Source organism: Capronia coronata, assembly GCF_000585585.1.
Source record: "Capronia coronata CBS 617.96 chromosome Unknown acBCG-supercont1.1, whole genome shotgun sequence".
Classification (NCBI taxonomy): Eukaryota; Fungi; Ascomycota; class Eurotiomycetes; order Chaetothyriales; family Herpotrichiellaceae; genus Capronia; species Capronia coronata.
The window spans coordinates 3,369,318-3,388,230 of record NW_006912893.1 but is presented as its reverse complement, the minus strand read 5'-3'; the positions used below and the strand labels follow the sequence as shown (position 1 = coordinate 3,388,230).

Genomic DNA, 18,913 nt, shown 5'->3' with positions numbered 1-18,913 from the left:
GGTCAATGAAAGAGTGCCTTGTTCCAGAAGACAGATGTCAAAGAGGAGCTTCTCGTCGAGGCTTTATACATCTCGACATGATCCATCAGTTGTTGCCGGTAGCGCTTGCCGTTGCGAATATACAGCGAATCCATGGTCTGCTCAGAGCCTTGCGCTATGTGGCCCCAAAACAGACAAACCCACATCACAACGCGATGGTACTCTATACCTGGCAGAACGAGGATCTTCCATCCTGAATGACTCCAGTCGATGATGACACATTGGAGCAATGTACGATTGGAGACGGTCGAGAAGTGATCTAAGCCTCGAAGCTAGACGCAGACATGTTGGATGCCTCTTGTGATTCGAGAAGGTATTTGAGCACGTCAAGCATCCGAAAGAAGCTTGACGGTTTTAATCTGACGACAGAGAGCGTGTGAGATACTCGATTGGATGCTGTTGCAAGTGAAGGCGGCTGATGTACTCCCCACCGTCCCCCTACCTTGCATCATCAAGAGTGACATGGGTTGCAGATAAGGACATCTCCAAGCTGCATGGAACAATCGAATCATGCATGGAAGAAAAGTTGGACTGGGGGAGAACTTGAAGGGATAGCCATGTTTGAGGAAAGAAGATTAAGATGAAGTTGGAAGTTGGAAGCAGAAGTGCCTGTTGCTGATGCTGATTGGTTGCCAGACAAGGCACGCTATGCCATTCTATACAGAGGCGAAACCCCCTTTGGTGTTGGATGTATTTCCCACTTCCACAAACCACAGTCGTCCTCGGCTCCTCTTATCAACCCCTGGCAAGGTGGTAGCCAGGTCCGCTGAAGCCAGTGAGTGCACTCGAGCCGGTTCTCACGGGTTTGTATACCTGCTGTGAATCTCTATTTGTAAAGGTTGAAATGAGTTCCTCCACTACTAGTCATCCGGTTTTCCAGATGAGGATCCCTGGCAGACCTGTTATGGGCCAATGTACGCAACTTACTGCTTCCTGACGCAGATCAACCCGGAAATGACGGAGTATTTGTGATTTGACGGCTATGCCAGACACGGTCCGGCTGGCAAATACGGTGCAGACCTTGTCTTCTTTTCGCCATGATTGCATGCAGAACGCAGCGAACGCGTCGAGGGTAAACGCCTTCCGAAACGTGTCATATCCTTTTTGAACCATTGAGATGCATGTCATCGGCAGAACTAATGCAAACCTGAGATTGTAACCTAACAATCACCTCTTGCTACAGGGGGGCAGGGTCCAACGACAGGCCTCCTGACTGCAACCCAGATTCAAGCATTCGCCGGGGTACTAAAGCGTACCATTACCCAAACAAGAAAGGATACAGCAGAAGCCCGGGCTGTGAACAACGCACGCCATGGGCAGTAGTCCTAGTGAGATCGACGGTCAAAGATATGAATGTCGAATTCGTGCTGTGCATCCTGCTGATCTAACACTCTCAGAAGTAATGCTTGTTGAAAAATAAACATATCACATCCAGCTCACGAGCCATGTGAGGTATTATAGCGCCTTTTTATTGTTTATGTTCTGTTCGTGTCGTCATGTAGAAGTTGCATTGGAGCTGTGCCTCGCGTCAGCTAAGGCGCAGTTCGGGGAGGTGGTGGATAGTCGAACGGCCTGTCCGTGTCCAGGCGGGAGATGGGTGTGGCGGCCAATCCAGCTAGGGTGCTGGCCGCATCGCTTTCGGACCGCTCCAGTACAGGATGAGAGTCCTCCAGCCCCGGCCTGCGGAACGCCAACGGATTCGTTGGCGCCGGCGAACCACTCTCTCCCGGTGCTGTACCCACGGTCGACCGACTTCGAGGAGGTGGAAGGGTCCTTAAATAGGGCCCGTGAGAGAATTCGGGGACACGGTCTGGCGGGAAAGGTGGTGGCAGTTGGGGAGGATGTGGTTGCTGCATCCCGACCGGCCCATATGGCAGAGAAGAATGACCACCTGCTGGTTGGTCTGCGTATCCGCGGATATCAACCGGGCGGCTTCCCCATGGTCTCTCTTGCATGGTCGGGGAGGAGAAGTTTGGCGGGAAAGCCGCGCTTGGTGGAGGCGCGCCACTGATACCAGACGCGGCAGAAAAGCTTGAACGCTGCTGTTGGTATTGAGGCGATTGGTGCTGCGGCGGATGCAAAGGCTGCTGCTGCATTCCGTACAAAAGCCTCTGCCGTGCAGGTACATCAGGGGATCCCATCGAATCCACGAGCAACGCGCTTGAAGCCTGCGGCTGAAGAGGTGGTGTGGCCGCCGACGGAGGAATCCCAAGTGACAGAGTTGCCGTGCGCATCAACGGCTCCGGTAGATCACTGCGTACTGTGGATGACTCGTCTGAGATTGAGCTGTGACGCGAGGGCACACCAGGACGGAAGTAGTCTCGACTTTGCTGGAGCGCCGGAGGCGAGCCGCTACGCGAGGAGGGCAGCGGTGGCCGCGACGTAGGTTGCGTCCCACCACCGATGAAAGGCGACGATGCCACAGACCCGACTGAACCTCCCCTGGCATGGCCGGAAAGCTGTGAGACAATGTCAGGATTGGTCTCCAGTGACTTCGCGGAAATGATGCTGCCGCTGGATTCGGCGTCGAGCTTAGGCCTCTTTGGCTCCGACGTCTGCCCATGCTTGCTCTTGAAGTCCGCGAGATACTGCATATACTCCTTGTACGCCTCGGTCTTTCTATATGTGGACAATTGGATATTATATCTTTCTTTAGCGGCGTTGGCCTGGCTCTCAAATGGCTCCTTGCCGGCAGGATCCAGTTTCTGCCATCGGTCGCCCACGAGTTTGGCAATCTGTGTGAACGACAGGTTCTGGTCCTTCACCTCTTCACGCACCTTGTTCGAGAATATCACGTAGGCGGAAGGAGGGCGCTCGGGAGCATTTTCATCGGGCTTGGGATGACGCCTATACTTCCTCTTGGTCTCGGGAGGCGGCCCCGACGCCCGTTCCGTACCCAGGGCAGGGGGTGCACTGCTCTCAGGAGCTCTGCCACTGTCCGTCAGCGTTTCCTGCGCGGGTGACCCAACGAGGCGTTCGTAGGAGATGCCTCGGTATTCAGCGATCGCGCGCTGCAGTTTCTTCACCAGATGTCAGCGACCCTGCTCGGAAACCGTGGGTTCATAGAAACTCACCCGGCGGTGGCCAAGTTTGACATTAAGGGCATCACTAGAGCCTTGTGAGCATGTGCCAACTTTGCTTAATGGACAGACTAGACTTACAAGTCACTCTCTTGAATGTCTGTTAGGGTCTCCCAGCTATCGAAGCCCTCGCCTATGAAGGCATCGAGGTACTGCTCAAGGCCCAGACGCTCGAGATGGGGGGCGAGATCGGTCATTCAAGCGCACCAGGTCTATCATCGAGAGCAGAGTGTGGCCCGTGGCGTGAAGCAGTCTCAAGCGGAAGGCCGATCAACCAGGACGATCTGCCACGCAAGCTATACGATCGATCGCAGAGCAGATCGACTGTTGTCGCATGTGGGAGCAAAGGGGACTGACGTGACCGTGTCTCGGTCAAGCAAGCATTCGTCGACAAGTTGTATGAGTGTCGACACGATCCTGACAGTGGCAGTGGTCTTATATGGATAGCCCTGGCGATATCATCAACCACAGGTAGGAAGCTTGGGCATTCAAGTTCGACCAGAGATGTTGTAAACGACACAACGAGTTTTGCACGGCTTGAATCTCAACGCCCAGCGCAAATTGCTTTTCTAAAAGGAGGATGAGGGCTCCCTTGAGCTCGCCCACTTCGATACGATCACCCACCTGGGATGGGCACGTATCAGGAGTTAAGTATTCAGGGTCCCCAGGATCTGCCTCAAGCCTGCAAGCCCACAGCAGCGTGGTGGTGGGGTCGAGGCAAATGAGAAGCAATGCTGATCAGGCCCCTGCGATGGTAAGTTACAGAGTAGACTCTGCGGTTCAACTCCGTGTCGACAAGGTGGGTTTGGTCGATGTGAGAAGGGGGTATTTCGATCGCGACCTGGGGCAGTATGCAAAAATTTGATGGCGATAAGACAGCCGACCACGCGTCGAGCGGATCGATTGTGTAGAAATTGCTGTATATGTCGCAAAGATGGATTTCGCACAATATAGCCACCACCGGATCTGCGTGAAAATGATCTGACAAGGAAAATGGCGGCAAGCGCCTGTGTACGGAAAGTATGGGAAAAGGGATCGAAAAAGATCGAGAAATGGTCGGCGATATGCAAGTCTATAGGCTCTTCACGCCCAGGAGGAAAGCGATATTTGGAAAAAGAAGCCAAGTCAGGTGTCAATTTGGACGTGGAGACGCCGATGGTGAGGTGATGCAAGGAGCGTCTCCATCCGCCTGGTGTGCCGTCATTCGCCGGCTAGCGAGGAGCGAAAACAGAGAAAGCTCTCGTCGGTTTTCGATGGATGTGGATGATGGATGGGGTTCAGACCAGGGGAGCATGTCCTAGGCTTCTTGAGGCCGGCTGCAGTGGGTTAAGCTGCCGACCCATATTGAGGGCTCCCCCCTTTAACAAGCGGTAACATGGTCCAAAGGTCCATCCTTAGTTCCCAACCGCGTAACCGAGCCATACGAGCCACGCATTACTCTGTATTCATTGGCGTACCTCTCCAGGTGGTGGTGTTGTAGCCTCATGGTTGAGCCCATGTAGGCTATGAGTGGAGAGACCGTCTCGTCCTACCCGCAACATGGTGGCTGCGTGGCCGGACTGACTGGTGAGACCATCATTTACTGATGTGTTCGCTTCCTGGTGAAATATATGTACCAACGTCTAGGCCAGGGCGGCAGTCTCAAGCGTAACACCTGAAGCTCAAACGTGTATATAAGGTGGCCAGCTCCCGTGGCATTTGACGCCTCGCTCTTGGAACTACTTGGGCCTCTCTGGCGTACAGCAGGTGGCTCCTCTACGAAAGGAGAAGCACTGGGTTTCTTTGGCCCCTGCTTTGTCTCCAGCAGATGGAGGAGTTCCAAAAAACAAATTTTGTCGCAGCTCGATCCCGAGCCACGCTGATCCAGGGTCCTGTGGGCGTAAGGCAATGATGGTCATGAAGTCTTGTTGGCCTTGCGAATCCTCAATTCATGATATACAGAGCCGATGCAGGGGCTCAAAGAGAGTTTATCGAGAGGAGCCTGCTCTCCGTCAGTAAGTTGCACCAAAGCAGTAGTGTGGTGGACGAGGCGTGACAGGAATGCAGCCGGTCGATCTGGCGCCGACTTAGGAGCAAAGAGGCATTCGGAGAAGTCGTGAGTGGTCGAATTGGGGCCCTGGAGCTGTCTTGCAGGCCCCGAAGCCCGGAACATTATTCTCCATCTCGCTTTTCCATCACCATCGCTGACGTCGATTGCAGCCCAAGAACACGATCTCGGCACGCGGCAGAGTCCCTAGAAAACTGGGGAGCGGTACCGGCCAAGGTGAGATTTCCTGCAAACTTCCGATCTCTCGGGTCACAAACTAGTTGAGGACCAAGTCGACGTCGTTTCCAGGTCCATGCACACCGGCGACGACGCGGACTATGACCCCTCCCTCAACCTTCGGCAGCAACGGCGACGGGTGCCAGAAGAGAGTGATATGGAGTCGTCGTGCGGTTGTCCTGAAAAGAAAGGGTTTGACTGTACGGAAACTGCTTAAAGACCCTGAAAGCTCGCAACTGACAGGGTTAGGAGGGGGCTAAGGCCAGCAACAAGCGTTCGAACCGTGCTTTTTCTTGTCAAGTGCTGTTCTCCAGGGGCAGACGGAAGCGATCGTCTACGTATTTCGCACGATGATGGTTTGATGCGTGCATGCTAGGCGAGCCTTCCACGGGACCGCGGGAGCTTTAGGGCGTCAACGCTTCTTAGCCGCATTTTCTGATCCAATAGGGGTGATTGGCTTCTGCTAAACACTCTTGAGATGCCGATGGTTCTGTTCCTCTGGCTAAACTCATATCACATGCGGAAATATAAACCCGAACAACAGTATACGAATTCTGCGCAGGACTGTGGCTACCAAGGCATCCATCCAGTTGAAGCGATATCAGTATGAAGTCGGGAGGAAGAGATGAGGATTCCGGGAGAATCCTGCTCTTTGGACCTTCTTTCTGTTGCTGATATAGACGGTCGATCTTGAGCGGGAGAGCGGTGGGAGATCAGCAGGTCGTGAACTTGTTTTGCTCCTGGACTGTGATCAGCAATAGAATAAGCCGTAGTGGCCGCGTGGGAGCTCCTGGCATCCATTGCCTGCACAGCTCAACTTCCTGCCGAAGACCACTCTCTCAGGAAAGATCCAGTATTTCTGTCAAATGCAACTTCATTCCTGTAAGCGAAGCCCATCAAGACATTTGCATTACTAGTAGGAGGTGAAAGCGACGGTGGGTATGGTTGGCGGAGCACTGGCAAGCGGGACCTCAAAGCACCATCCACTGCCACACAGTAAGAAGAGACATAATCTCGGGCACAACACTCTCAACGTTCAAGAATCGGACTCTAAAATTGGCCTCAGGTCAACGCCCACTGGTGACTGCACGGCTTCAGACGCAGGGCCAGCCAACGCGATGACAGGCCGTTGTGCTCCATCGTCGAATGGTGGAGTTGGGAATATGCCGCCCAACCAGTGCACGCCATACAGTAAAGCACATGGACGGGAGTAATCTGAGGTGATGTGGACCACACTTACTCATCGTGGGACTTTGCAGCTCTTGTATGGGAATCTTTTGGCAATATTGATCCCGTCACCCTGGGTTGTGGTCACTGTCGTTATTTTAATGGCATAGATTCATCAGGTAGCAGTAGTAGTACACAGTCAGGTACCTAGACACCTAACCACATTACTACAACCATGAAGTATCTAGTAGTACCTAGACCTCTTTGGTTTGGCTGTCATAGTAGCATACCAGTTCAATAGGACACTGCATACCTTAGGTAGTAGAAAATTTCCTTCCCACTCAGGCATCCTCCGTCCCAAAGTTATCTAAAACAGGCTATTTAATCACCGACTTAGGCTCGACTAAACGCAAAGCTTGTTCCCCATAACTGCGTACTCTTGTAGATTTCTAGTCGGCTAGCACGGAAGGTTAAAGGTTATTACTGCACTAGAAACCTACCTACTCTCAAGTAGGTAGTAGGTATAGGTACCTTAGGTACGTGTAGTAGTGGCACAGTGGCTCTTGCCAGGTCGGCAGGTCCAGTTTAAGATCAAGGACTAAAACTTCAATTGGGCCCCGCCTGCCCGTTTAGCCTGGAGGTCCGTTGATTTGACTGTCCCATAGCACGGAACCGACCTCAGTGTCTTCCACCGCTTTCTCCTGTCTTCTATCTTGTCCCGTTCCAACATTCCCACATACCCGGCATCTTCCATCCAAAAAGCCCTCTGCATTATTCATTTCTAACCGCAGTGTCTTGAAGGCGGCGGCATCCGGCATCCGGCATCCCAGATTCATCGCCTCCCTAGCCCCCCTCTCGCGCAATGGCGCAACGCAAATCTGACTCCCAGGATGTGGATGCCCAATCAGACCTTCTTCAAGACAGCTCCAATCCGCAGCTGCTGAACTCTGAGATGACAATGGTGCGTAAAGGCCGGCCTTACTGCCGTTTTCGTCCTCCTCGCTGTGGGCTGACAATCTCGTGCAAAGGCCTTTCAAGAACTCGCACGGTATACAAGTATCCCTCTTTACCATTCAATGCTCTAACCATCGACCGTTCAGTGGCGAGAGGACCGCTTCGGCGCTGGAGTCGAAGCTCGACAGCATCGAACGCAGAATTGAAGAGTTGCTGGCCAGCATCGAGGAAAGTCCAAGCCCAACACAACAACAGAAAGCTCCTTCATCCGACATGGCAAAGCCAAAATAGCGCTCTTCAGGATTTAGCCGAGCAATCGCGATTGCCTGGTGGAGCAAGGCCCAAGGTGGGCCAGACTAATAACCGGTCATGAAGCATTGCAGAGCCCAGTCTCAAACCCCAAGATCAAGATTGGCCTCAGCCGTATGCCGTGCACTACTGTGTAATGGACCGACCGTTTGGGCTACCCCAACCGACGAGATCACGTTGTTCTTGGGAGTCCTCCCTGACCTCCGGCTGTTCCACGCAAACATCAGGAGAGCCTTGCAGCTCGCACACTCGAGGGCCCCCGGAAAGCATGGCACTGCCACGGGACATCTCGTTGCCATCTTCGATCAAGAGGGTCGTTGGAATATCGTGCCAAAGTCAAATCTGCCGTCCACCTTCTCCACCACACCCACTTCGGTGATTATGCCATCGATCAATTCGGCGGGAGTCACGTCGAAAGCAGGGTTCCATACATCAATTCCAGTTGCGGCAATGGAAATGATCTCGGCAGCCTCATCAACCTGTATCTTCCCTTCCGCCGTGACTTTGGGACCCTTGATTCTCGTAACTTCTTCGGGCGCCCGTTCTTCGATCACAATATCGTTCCCCGATGCCGTGGTCAGGTCAATGGTGGTTCTTGGCGCGGCAACAAGGAACTTGACGCCGTGATGCCGAGCGAGCACCGCAAGGGAGTATGTCCCGATCTTGTTCGCAGTATCCCCATTGGCAGCCACCCGGTCGGCTCCCACCACAACGGCTGCCAGGCCGTCTCCTTCTCTTGCTAGCAACGCACAAGCCATCGAATCGGTGATCAGAGTCGCCGGTATCGCATCGTGGACCAGTTCGTACGCCGTCAATCGTGATCCTTGGTTATATGGCCGAGTCTCTGTACAATAGGCGCGGGTGAGCATATCGGCGGCTCTGAGGGATCTGATAACACCCAACGCGGTGCCATAGCCTGCCGTTGCCAATGACCTGCCCATGTATTAGCGATGTGGAGTCGATGCACAAGCAGTCCGCAGGCAGGCAGACATACCCTGTATTGCAGTGCGTAAGGACTTGCAAAGCGTGACTCTTGTCTGCTTTCCTCTGTCTTCCTGCGGCCGTGTTCTCTTCGATCCACCGAGCTCCATGCTCACCGATGGCTTTGTTGTCTGACACATCGTCGACTAGCATCCGTTCTGCGGCCTCGATGTACGCCTGCGCAACTGATTCCGCAGTTGCTCCGGACTGCAGCGCAGCCTTTTTCGCCACGACTTTAAGCTTGCCAACCGCATCTCCGAGATTGACTGCTGTCGGTCGACTCGTCTTGAGGTAATCTAACCTATCACCTATTCTCTCTTTGACCTCGTCCGCCGACGAGGGTAATTTACCTGCCACCGCCGCTGCGCCGATCTCGACAGCCAGAGCGAGAGCTGCCACAATCGCAATCGCTGGTGCCCCGCGCACTTTCATCTGCTTAATCGCGGCATGGGCCTCCTGACACCCGGCAATTGCTTCATATACTGTTCTGTGCGGTAGAAGAAGTTGGTCGAGGATGCGTAGGGCAGGAGGCGAAGAGGCGGACGCCGGTTCATACTGTATGGCTTGCAACACCATTATGCCGCAGCGATCGAGGGTGAATTGTGGGTGATCGATGTCCGAAAGATAAGTAGATGGCAAAATTCAATGTTTAGACACACAACCTTGTCTTTCCCCCGGCAAAGACAAATGCGGTCAATTGAGAGTATTCGTTGACCGCGTTCTGAGAACTTTTTTTTCCCATGTCGGCCGATGCGGGGAAACAGGATGGACGAGCTCGTCCAGTCAGTTATAAACCCCGCACTGGTACCGACTGATTCGTGAATTGATGGATGGCGTGCAGTGTATCTTCAACTATCTCGTCCAACCGTCGCTAGAAAGTTCAGATGCGTATAGAAAAGTCTCAGAACTTCTTCAACTCCTGGGGAGGGGTTCCTGTCTCATCTTCTAAACCGCCATGCAAGGTCCTCACATTGCTCTGCCTGCCCAGGCAGGATTTGCCTCTGCCAGTGCCTACGATGCCCATCGACCATCATATCCAGCGGAGGCCGTAGATAGACTGCTCGAGAGCCTTGGGATGGCCGGCGTCAAAGGTGCCAAAATTGCAGACCTTGCCGCTGGGACGGGTAAATTTACCGAGATCCTCGCCAGGAGACCCGAAGAGTACGACATCGTAGCCATTGAACCTCACGATGCGATGCGCGAACAATTACAAAGAAAAGCCCTTCCTCGAGTCCGAGTGGTCAAGGGGACGGCGGACAACATGTCAGACATTCCAAAGGAGAGCGTGGCGTGCGTGATAACAGCGCAGGTGAGTCTAGTTCGGGGTCCATTTGATAGTCAGCTTTCTGATCTGCTGTAGTCCTTCCACTGGTAGGCAAGAAACACTTGACGACGAACTAGCACAAACCCTGACATTCTTGCCCCAAAGGTTCGCCAACGCGGACGCAGTGAAGGAGATTGCCCGTATATCGCAATCATCGGGGGCTTTTGGTCTCATTTGGAACATAGAAGACTGTAGGCTGCAGCACATAAGACGCCGAGAATGATACTCTGACGAGAAATACAAAAACAGATAATGCACCGAAATCTTGGAACATCCATCCGGGCTGGGAGTTCACGATGCGCGACATAATATGGTCATTTGACGATAACTCTCCACGGTTTCGGCATGAGAAATGGCGCCAGGTCTTTGACGATCAAGCAGAGAGTACCACATTGTTTCGTATGCCTTTGGCGGAAGACTCGGTCAACTTTGAGACGTGCCTGCAGAAGGATGCTGTCTGGAGCAGATTGAGGACATTAAGCCAGCTGGCGGTCCTTGAGGGCGAAGCTTTGGAGGAAGTGAGAAAGCAGTTCTTCGAGAGTGTCAACTCTGCGAATACAGAGACTGACGAATCCGGCCGCATTGTTGTGCATGGCCGTACTGTATTCTTCTGGACGAGTAAGGTATCTCCTCAACCATCCACGAAGGACAATTAGACCCTTCGATATCGACCAGCTTTCTCTGCTGAGGACTTTCCAGCCCTCACGACACCCTTCCGGAAGAGCCTCTTCTCCTCGACGATCTGTAGCTACCAGGCGTCCGCGAGCAGTTCAACCAGCAGACACTTCTTTTCCTAGTATGAGGATTCAATGCTGGATCGATCGGCCATCTCCTCAAATCATCCATTCTCCCTTACCCAGGTCGATGGCATACCGCATCTGGCTATCCCTTTGTGGCCTATTCCTGGGCCAGGACTGGACATTCGTCTTCCGGCTTTCATTGCGAACTTGGATCTTTTGTCCTCCCGCCGTTCCTCACTCGCTTGAAATATACAGCACTGTTTTCACACCAAGATGTCAGCATGTACCCAATGACCTCGTTCCCACAACTCCCAGCGATTGTCCATATAGAGAAACAGAAGATCGCAATCTCTTACCATTGTTCCCTCTCACAAAGGCATCGCCATAATTCCTTCGCAATTGCCCATTCACGTATTCGGTGCACTTTTCCAGCGCGATATTCATGTAGCCATCCACAGACTGCAACTCGCCCTTATAGACCACACCAGAATTGAGCTTGACGGTGACCGGCACACCGATAATCGAGGACAAGAAACTCGCAGGGTCCTTCGAATCGGTCGAATCGTGATTCTCCATTTTCGGCGCGCACGACGGGATTGGGCTAGGTGGAAGGACGTTGGCTGGTGGGCGTAAAGAACTGACGCGACTAGTAAAGTTCACCGCGGCTTTGATATATCTTCCACTCAAAGACAGGAATTGAGGCTTTCGGTCTACTGAGTTTGTTGTTCGCTCGGTCACTTGGATGGTGATTGTGAGTTGTTGGTCGGATGGAGCGAGCCTGAAATGAGCGACCTGGGGCAGCTCCCCAAGTAATGCAGTACGTGCACAGCGCCGAATCCATAATAATTTGTACCTCTATTATTATCATCGCAAGTACGTACCACCAACCGCGCCTTTGCGCGGCAACTCCCCCTCCATTTCACCATCACCAGTCGTCCTCGAGACCCAACGATCATGCCTAGTACGACGAGCACCCATATCCGACTACTCTATCAGCCATGAACAAAGGTGTCAAGCGGTCGCTTTTCACGAAGCCCGCATGGGCCGCGCCTGCTACGGCATCGTCCTCGTCCAAGACCACACTCGAAGACGATGCCTCTGTCTTCGGCCGCAACGTAGCCTACAACGACCTCGTGCAAGCCGAGCAGGCGAAGCGGGAGCGAAAAGCAGCCAGAGCCAGACTACTACATGCAGAAAAAGTCAGGAGTGTCAGCCCATCGTCTACGAAGAGACGGAGGATCTCTGTGGACCAAGATGTTGAAGAGGGTATAGACGGTGGAGTGAATGGTGGGGGAAGAAGGGGCACAACTAAGAGGAATAGAAAGAGGGAGTCAAGTGAGGAGAGCAGTTATGAGCCAGACAGGCCGGCGACGCGCAGGACGCCTCAGAAAGACCAGACACTCCGGAAAGGGCTGGAACGACAATCCCCTTCGCCTAATACAAGGAGTCCTCGTTCGCTGCGGACAGGACACCGCGGCGACGATGCTTCCGAGGTTAACGATGCAATTGGTCTTCACAGATACGAGGACGAGGACGGAGACGACTTGGTGATGTTGACTCCAGGGAAACGGAACTCCAAGCGACATCCGCAGCAGAAGAAACAGACGTCTCCCACCAAGTCGGCAACGACAACGCGATCTCTTCCCATTGAAGATGAGGACAATGTCTCGGATGAAGATGATCCATATCTACTCGAACTGAAACAGAAAGCACGCGAGAACAGCCGACTACAGCGACGAGACCTAGGCCATCAGCTTGATCCAGAACGGACACAAAGTCCGTTTGCACCCTCGTCCCATAGTACTGCTACTGCTACTGCTATCACGGCTGCTACGACTCCGTCCATCAACACTACCCTCCCGAGGTCTTTGTCGTCGATTGAGATTCAACACAATCAGAGTCAGAGCCAAAGCAGGCCAGTCTCCGCGAGTTCCGGGCTCACCGATTTTGGAAGCAGAGCCGCGCCGGCGTCCGCGCCGGCGTCCGTATCGGCATCGGAACAAGAACGAGAAAGGGAAAAGGCAGAAGACGATCCTCGAGTCATGATCCTCATCCACTCGGACATACCTGACACGGGTCCGCTGATAGTCAAACGCGCCGCGTCGCAATCACTCCGCACAGTCAGGCAATACTGGTGCGAGAGATGGCAACTCGACGAACCTCTCCGGAGGAAAGTCTTCTTCACATGGCGGGGGACCAGGTTGTTCGACTCGACGACCATGCGCGGTATCATCAACAAACTGAAAACCGATCACCGGCGACAACAGAGTACTGGGTTGGACGAGAGTGAAGGAGACGGATACGGAAGTGGAGCGGATGATCATGATCCAAGTCATGGGAATATCATGCTCGAAGCGACGACGCCGGAGATCTATGAGGAGAAAATGAGGTTGAAGGAGCAGCGGCAGCAACAGCGGCAGAATCAGAGATTCCTGGCCGAAGAAGGAGATCCAGATGCTAGCCAGGAAGCGGCAGCAGCAGGTGGTTCTTCTACTTCGCATGGTCACGACGCCGCTACTGCTGCTGCTGCTAGCAGCGCTATTGTCATTCGGCTGGTCAGTCGGGTTTATGATCCAATGGCATTGCGTGTAAGGCCGCATACCACCGTTGGCAAGATCATGCGCGGCTACGCGGCCACGAAGAAAATGGACGATGGGAAGACTCCTTGGCTCATTTTTGATGGGGAGCGGCTTGATGTGGATGCTACAGTGGAACAGGTTGGATTGGAAGACGAGGATGAGGTCGAGGTTAGTATTAGATAGTCTTGTGTGGTGTGAGTCGATTGGACCCTGGCAGCACTGCAGGCGTTCTGGAATGGAAGAAGGTCTGTGGAATCGAAAACACTTGGGCACGAAGCTGGAGATGCAAAAGGCGGTCTGGTATTGAAAGAGGCAAAAGGAAAAATGATAGCTACGAGTAACGAGAGCAAATGACCGAAATAACAAAAGACCAGAGCATGGAAGAGACTTCTTTTTGATTCAATTCGTTTGATTCATCTTTGTCAAAGTCGCAGCCGCACGATGGGTATGATCAGCAGACCGGCCAACTCAATGGTTGTCCTTGTCGTGAGGTATCAAGGCTGGAGAAGATGCCCTCTACTCCATTCTCTGTCATCTTCCACCGTTGATCCCTTAAGTGCAATAAAGCCAGTCGTTGGATTGACGATCGATTTCGAACCTCGACGTCGCAATCCTCAACAAGCTATGCACGCCATCGACAAGTCATGCCGTACCGGGCGGACAGTTCTTCCAGTTCCATCTCCCGTAACCTTTTTCTCCTCGATCCCATAAACAAAGCAAGAGATGTTATCGAAACGTAGCGTGGAGCATCGGAGAAAAAGTCGTTTAATGGGCACCAGTTCGTCTCGACTCGGCAATGACGCGTTGCAGTTCGTCGACCTTTGACTTCGCACGGCCGAAAGTTCCGAGCTATAGAGAAAATAATGTCAGATGACACTATCAAGAAAGATATCGTGTGGATGTGTAAGGGTGGGCAAGATATAAAGACGGTACGGTACATACCCGCTTCTTCGCCAGCTTTCTGGCACGCTTGTCCTTTGAGTTGCGCAGCAATTCAATGACACGGCGCTCGTAGGGTGCGAGACCGGCGACTTCCTTGACGATTTCGCGGACGAAAGCAGTGCGCTTGCTCAAGTGGCCCTTGGTGCGGCTGATGCGTGGCTTCGGGGTGATGGCGGTGACTTGCTAAACGTTGCAAAATCGATTAGCATATGTTGTATACTTTCGCTATTTTCCCTGCAGAAGAGAATCGAAGAGGAGGTGGTAGAGAGGGAGGCGGAGGACGGTAGATCGAGTCCTGCCAAAGACCTGGTTCTTTTTCTGAGATCTCGAATAATCACACTTGTCTCTTGTCCCTTTCTCTCAATCCCCTCTTTCTCTTCTCTTCAAGTGTGGGATGGTTTGATGGGGCGTTTCGCAAAACTCACATGGCCCTTGTTCAAGCCGACGGCGAGGCCGGACTTCTGAGTCGCTTCCTTCGCCATTGTTGGACGTTGTTGGCGGAATCCGAAGGGTGGTGTCGACGATGGAAGGACTCTGCTTGAAGGTTGTTCAGAGCCAAACCGAATGCGCAGTGCGAATGTTCCCGCCAAGCCTCCAAGTTTCAGAGGTTTTCGCCCGGCAGAAGTGGGGGAAGGTCTGCCGATTTGTGGGCTCCAAATAAGGTAAGGCGTGGCATGGTGTCTTGGCGCCACCCTTCTCGCTGTCACTGCCAGCTGAGGGCAGCTCGCAGTCGGCCTTGTCGCTTAGTAAGGACCATATGGGACGAGGCTCTTTTGAAGCCTTACGCACAACTCGAGTAAGGGAGTAAGTACGATGCCTACTTTACTGTGATGTTGTGGTGTTGAGTCCGGATACCTCACAAGTGGCCTATGCGATGGATGCTGCTGCTGGCAATCCATGTGCTCTGTCGTACAAGTACTGTTCCGACGACTCTGCAATCGACTATACTGGGTATATATTCACTTCTACGCCTGCAAGGAATGCTTGACCAGCTTCTTATATCCTTCCAAAGCCTCTTCCAGTTCTCCCACCGTCAATCCCTCATTCTTGCCATGCGCCACGAGAATGCTTCCCGGCCCGTACAAGTACTTTTTCACCCCTTCCGCAAGCTCAAGATTTGGCACATCAGTGCCATAATTGACAGTGATGGTGCCAAAGCCATCGACATCGGCATCCAAAGGCACCGGACCATATCCTTGACTGAATTCCAACTCCAGCAACTCATCTGGGTCAACAGCTCGAATGGCGTCCGTGACGATCTTCTGCACCTGCTCAACCGTGCCTCCGGCAAGTCTGAACGTGACATCGGCCATGGCGTACTCAGGGACGACATTTCCAGCCACGCCGCCCTGCATGAGGCCGACATTGACCGTGCTTTTTCCGTATTTCTCGCTGCGTGGCAAGCCGCCCTCCTCTTCGGGGAGATCGCCCAGCTTATCTAGCACATTCAATGCCGGGAGGATCATGCTGTTCGCGCTGCGTCCGAGCCAGGGATATCCGGAGTGCGCGGCCTTGCCGTGAGCCTTGATTGAGACCATCATGATGCCCTTGTGCCCTGCGGCGAGTTTGCCTTCTGTAGGTTCGCCGAACAAAACCGCCTTGTAGTCTGCGCTGGTGCTTTTGTACAAGTCTGATGCGGAAAAGTGTTTCATTCCGTCGCCGCGCTTCTCTTCGCCCACGACGAACAGCAGCGCCAGGTCAGACGGACTGGTCCTGCTGCTGCTGGTGTCGGTATCGATGTCGGTGGCACTGGCGGCGGCGAGCAAGTCCAGGGCCGTCTGGATCTGGACCGCTACACATGCTTTGTCGTCAACCGTGCCGCGGCCGGAAATTAAGATGTCTTTGCGACTAGTTGAGCTGATGCTGCTCCCAACAATATCATGTTTATTTTTGCCGGGCAGGGATAGTGAGTATGGAATGTGAGGCGGCACCGTGTCGATATGCGAACTCAGCAGCACCTTGGGCTTTGATGGCTTCGCAGAGCTGCCTGACAGAAGAGCGCCTCCGTATTTCGAGATGTCCGGATATGCGTAGATGTTGAGGCGCTCTTGGGTCTCATTTGTCGCGCCTGGCGGGGGCACGCTCTGTGTCTCAACGGTGAAGTTGTGTGCTTCGAGGATCGAGATGACCAGCTTGCCCACAGACAGCTCGTCGTCGGTGATGGACTCGACCTCGCAAATTGCTCTGTGCAGTGACAGCAGAGGCGATGAGGCTATCACATCAGACAAGCTGTCATGGTCTAAGCCGTTTGAAGTTGGGAGCTGTTGGAGCGGTCGTTGCTCGTTGGCGACCTCGGCTGTGCAGATGCATGTTGACAGCAGCGCTGCTGCTGCGCCGCTCCAGACGAGCTTCATGGAAGGCTTACAGTATAGAGAACTTCGATGCTTTCACTCGCAGGGAACAGGACAGGAGGAGCATTGCCCAAAATAATATGGCGAGACGTAGCACCGTTGTTACCTGGTCATTATTTGTATGCTACTCGTCGCCCAAGTCCGAGACCATGAAGCCATTTACTGTTACAACAGAGAATAGAACCAACAACTTGAGCAGAGAAGGCGTCAAAGGGCGTGCATGCCATACTGTATCACCTAACACAGGTTTCGAGGTTGTATTATCTGGCTACGCTTTGCTTTTACCTTTGTCTGCTCCGTTGGCCATCTTGGGCTTCTCCTTTCGCCGCTCCCACACCATAAGGTAACTCTCTCTTGTGAAGAGGGTTTCCGCCTCGGCTCGGTCGACGAAGAGATCTTGAATTTCCAGCCACTCAGGCAGATCTGTTCGTTGAGCGTGCGCAGCAGCTTTGTCTCTGAGTTGGACTTTCCAAGCCACCTTTTGACCCTCCGTCGCTCCCACAGCCTTGTTCGCCGCATCGGCTGCATTCGAATCCTCCCCGCCCCCGGTAGACACAGAAGTCGTGTCGAGGATGATGTTGGCCACCATTTCGTAGTATATAGGTTCTCCCGGTGGGTGGACGGCCGGGTTGGGTTCGACATAAGGCGACATGTCTAGCCCACGAGGAGAGGGAAATGTCACGATGGTCGGATTTCTCTCCGACACGAACTTGTTGACGCTGAATCGTTTCACGTGGAACAACAAATATGGCGGAAGCGGGTGCAGCAGCCGATGTCGAACCCGATGCGACTGTCTTTCCAGAGCATTCAAACCATTGTATTTCTGTAACAAGGATGTCAGAGGGACCTGCGGAATAATGTTCTTGGACTCGACTGCGTCACGGAAGAGCGGCACGGGCGGTAGATCGAGCGTGAGGATGAGGTACGGGGTGATATTTGTGTTGATGGTGGACGATTCCTCGAATCTGAGACGATCTCCTGTCGTATCGGATTTCGCTGTGATGGCTTGCGACTCCACCCGCAGCTTTCCCTGGAAGGTCTTCTGAATGATCGACGAAAACGCTCTCGTCTTGGACCCTCCTAGACTCAGGTGTAGGTTGTTAAGGAACCAGGACAAGAACTCCACCGGGTCTGACTGATGCGTCAGGGTAAATCTCTTCGATGACCGCAACGCGATTTCTTGCAGTAGCTCATGCGGCGACACATGCGACTTGAACGCCTTCGGGTTCCATAATTTTCGCACGAGCGTGCTGAGCCGGACGGGAAGCTGCGGCGCCGTGTGAGGAAAGGAGTGTAGCAGGAAGAAGTTTCTCAGCGGAGCCACGTGCGCCAATGTCTGCACCACCACATTCAGGTAGTCGTTGGCCTTGATGTTGTTCATGCCCATGAATCCAGGCCTGTACTTTCTCTTGGCCAGATCTAACGATTCCTTGGGCTCTTTGTCCAGCTTTCTGACGTCCTCCTCAGTGAATTTGGGGTCGACCACGTATTTGATATCCTCCAGGCTCTTATTGTGCACTTCGTAACCTTCAGGTAGGACGTAGACCTTCTTCGTTTCCATGTTGATATACACATGATGGTCGACTTCGAGGGCGTGGAAATAGGCATGGGACTTCGGACCCCGCCCTTGGAAATACTTTCCGCATACTAGGCAGGCGTAGACGTTGATGTTCGAGAGGGTGATGGAACAGAGCTTCTCAAAGTCGAAATCGAGCAAGGATCGATTGACCGTGTCTAGGTACAAATCACTATAGCCTTCGGTTGGAGCACTCTGTCGCAACGGCGCGACTGGGGCATTGTCATCTTCAAGGTCCTCAGCATCCGATTCATCTTCATCGACAATCTGCTCGGATTGCGCCGCGTCTAATGTAGTCCTGCCTTCTGTGGCGTTGTGGTCGCCGTTTGCGACGGGTTCTTCTTCAGGGACATCGTCAATGCGCACTCTTTTGTTCGGTGGAGACGAATCGACTAGGACCTTTTCCAAGGGTTCCTCGGACTTTCGTTTCGACATGTTGTATAGGTTCGAGCAGTCTTGCTGGGAATTCTGTCACAGTTGAAGAGTTGCGAGACACGACCAAAAGACCCCAAATAATTTCCTCCGCATGAGACGACAGCCTTGCCATCGCCGATTGGCTCGAGGTGCCCAGCCTCGTCAGCGTCTACAGGGACCTCCTACTAGTACCT

General features: G+C 53.3%; 9 protein-coding genes across 9 annotated transcripts; 3 read left to right on the top strand and 6 right to left on the bottom strand.

Annotated features, from left to right (window-relative positions):
- Positions 1-1,571: 1,571 nt before the first annotated feature.
- Positions 1,572-3,316, bottom strand: A1O1_01197 (uncharacterized protein; the record flags this gene model as incomplete). Its single annotated transcript, XM_007722110.1, has 3 exons — positions 1,572-3,059; positions 3,114-3,147; positions 3,201-3,316. The coding sequence occupies 3 exons, from the start codon at positions 3,314-3,316 to the stop codon at positions 1,572-1,574; spliced, it is 1,638 nt and encodes a 545-aa protein (XP_007720300.1).
- Positions 3,317-7,411: 4,095 nt separating this feature from the next.
- Positions 7,412-7,794, top strand: A1O1_01196 (uncharacterized protein; the record flags this gene model as incomplete). The annotated part of the gene is made up of 3 exons (XM_007722109.1): positions 7,412-7,510; positions 7,578-7,597; positions 7,650-7,794. 3 exons carry the CDS (start codon positions 7,412-7,414, stop codon positions 7,792-7,794), a joined length of 264 nt encoding a protein of 87 aa, XP_007720299.1.
- A 323-nt stretch (positions 7,795-8,117) lies between these two features.
- On the bottom strand, positions 8,118-9,369 carry A1O1_01195 (S-methyl-5-thioribose-1-phosphate isomerase; the record flags this gene model as incomplete). The annotated part of the gene is made up of 2 exons (XM_007722108.1): positions 8,118-8,745; positions 8,807-9,369. The coding sequence occupies 2 exons, from the start codon at positions 9,367-9,369 to the stop codon at positions 8,118-8,120; spliced, it is 1,191 nt and encodes a 396-aa protein (XP_007720298.1).
- Positions 9,370-9,748: 379 nt separating this feature from the next.
- Positions 9,749-10,773, top strand: A1O1_01194 (uncharacterized protein; the record flags this gene model as incomplete). Its single annotated transcript, XM_007722107.1, has 4 exons — positions 9,749-10,102; positions 10,154-10,164; positions 10,223-10,308; positions 10,367-10,773. The coding sequence occupies 4 exons, from the start codon at positions 9,749-9,751 to the stop codon at positions 10,771-10,773; spliced, it is 858 nt and encodes a 285-aa protein (XP_007720297.1).
- A 360-nt stretch (positions 10,774-11,133) lies between these two features.
- Positions 11,134-11,433, bottom strand: A1O1_01193 (small nuclear ribonucleoprotein; the record flags this gene model as incomplete). Its single annotated transcript, XM_007722106.1, has 1 exon — positions 11,134-11,433. The coding sequence occupies one exon, from the start codon at positions 11,431-11,433 to the stop codon at positions 11,134-11,136; it is 300 nt and encodes a 99-aa protein (XP_007720296.1).
- Positions 11,434-11,855: 422 nt separating this feature from the next.
- A1O1_01192 (uncharacterized protein) lies at positions 11,856-13,619 on the top strand (the record flags this gene model as incomplete). The annotated part of the gene is made up of 1 exon (XM_007722105.1): positions 11,856-13,619. The coding sequence occupies one exon, from the start codon at positions 11,856-11,858 to the stop codon at positions 13,617-13,619; it is 1,764 nt and encodes a 587-aa protein (XP_007720295.1).
- A 582-nt stretch (positions 13,620-14,201) lies between these two features.
- On the bottom strand, positions 14,202-14,860 carry A1O1_01191 (60S ribosomal protein L36; the record flags this gene model as incomplete). Its single annotated transcript, XM_007722104.1, has 3 exons — positions 14,202-14,285; positions 14,379-14,561; positions 14,804-14,860. 3 exons carry the CDS (start codon positions 14,858-14,860, stop codon positions 14,202-14,204), a joined length of 324 nt encoding a protein of 107 aa, XP_007720294.1.
- Positions 14,861-15,343: 483 nt separating this feature from the next.
- Positions 15,344-16,732, bottom strand: A1O1_01190 (uncharacterized protein; the record flags this gene model as incomplete). Its single annotated transcript, XM_007722103.1, has 1 exon — positions 15,344-16,732. One exon carries the CDS (start codon positions 16,730-16,732, stop codon positions 15,344-15,346), a length of 1,389 nt encoding a protein of 462 aa, XP_007720293.1.
- Positions 16,733-16,997: 265 nt separating this feature from the next.
- Positions 16,998-18,740, bottom strand: A1O1_01189 (ubiquitin thiolesterase; the record flags this gene model as incomplete). Its single annotated transcript, XM_007722102.1, has 1 exon — positions 16,998-18,740. One exon carries the CDS (start codon positions 18,738-18,740, stop codon positions 16,998-17,000), a length of 1,743 nt encoding a protein of 580 aa, XP_007720292.1.
- Between the last annotated feature and the right edge of the window lie 173 nt (positions 18,741-18,913).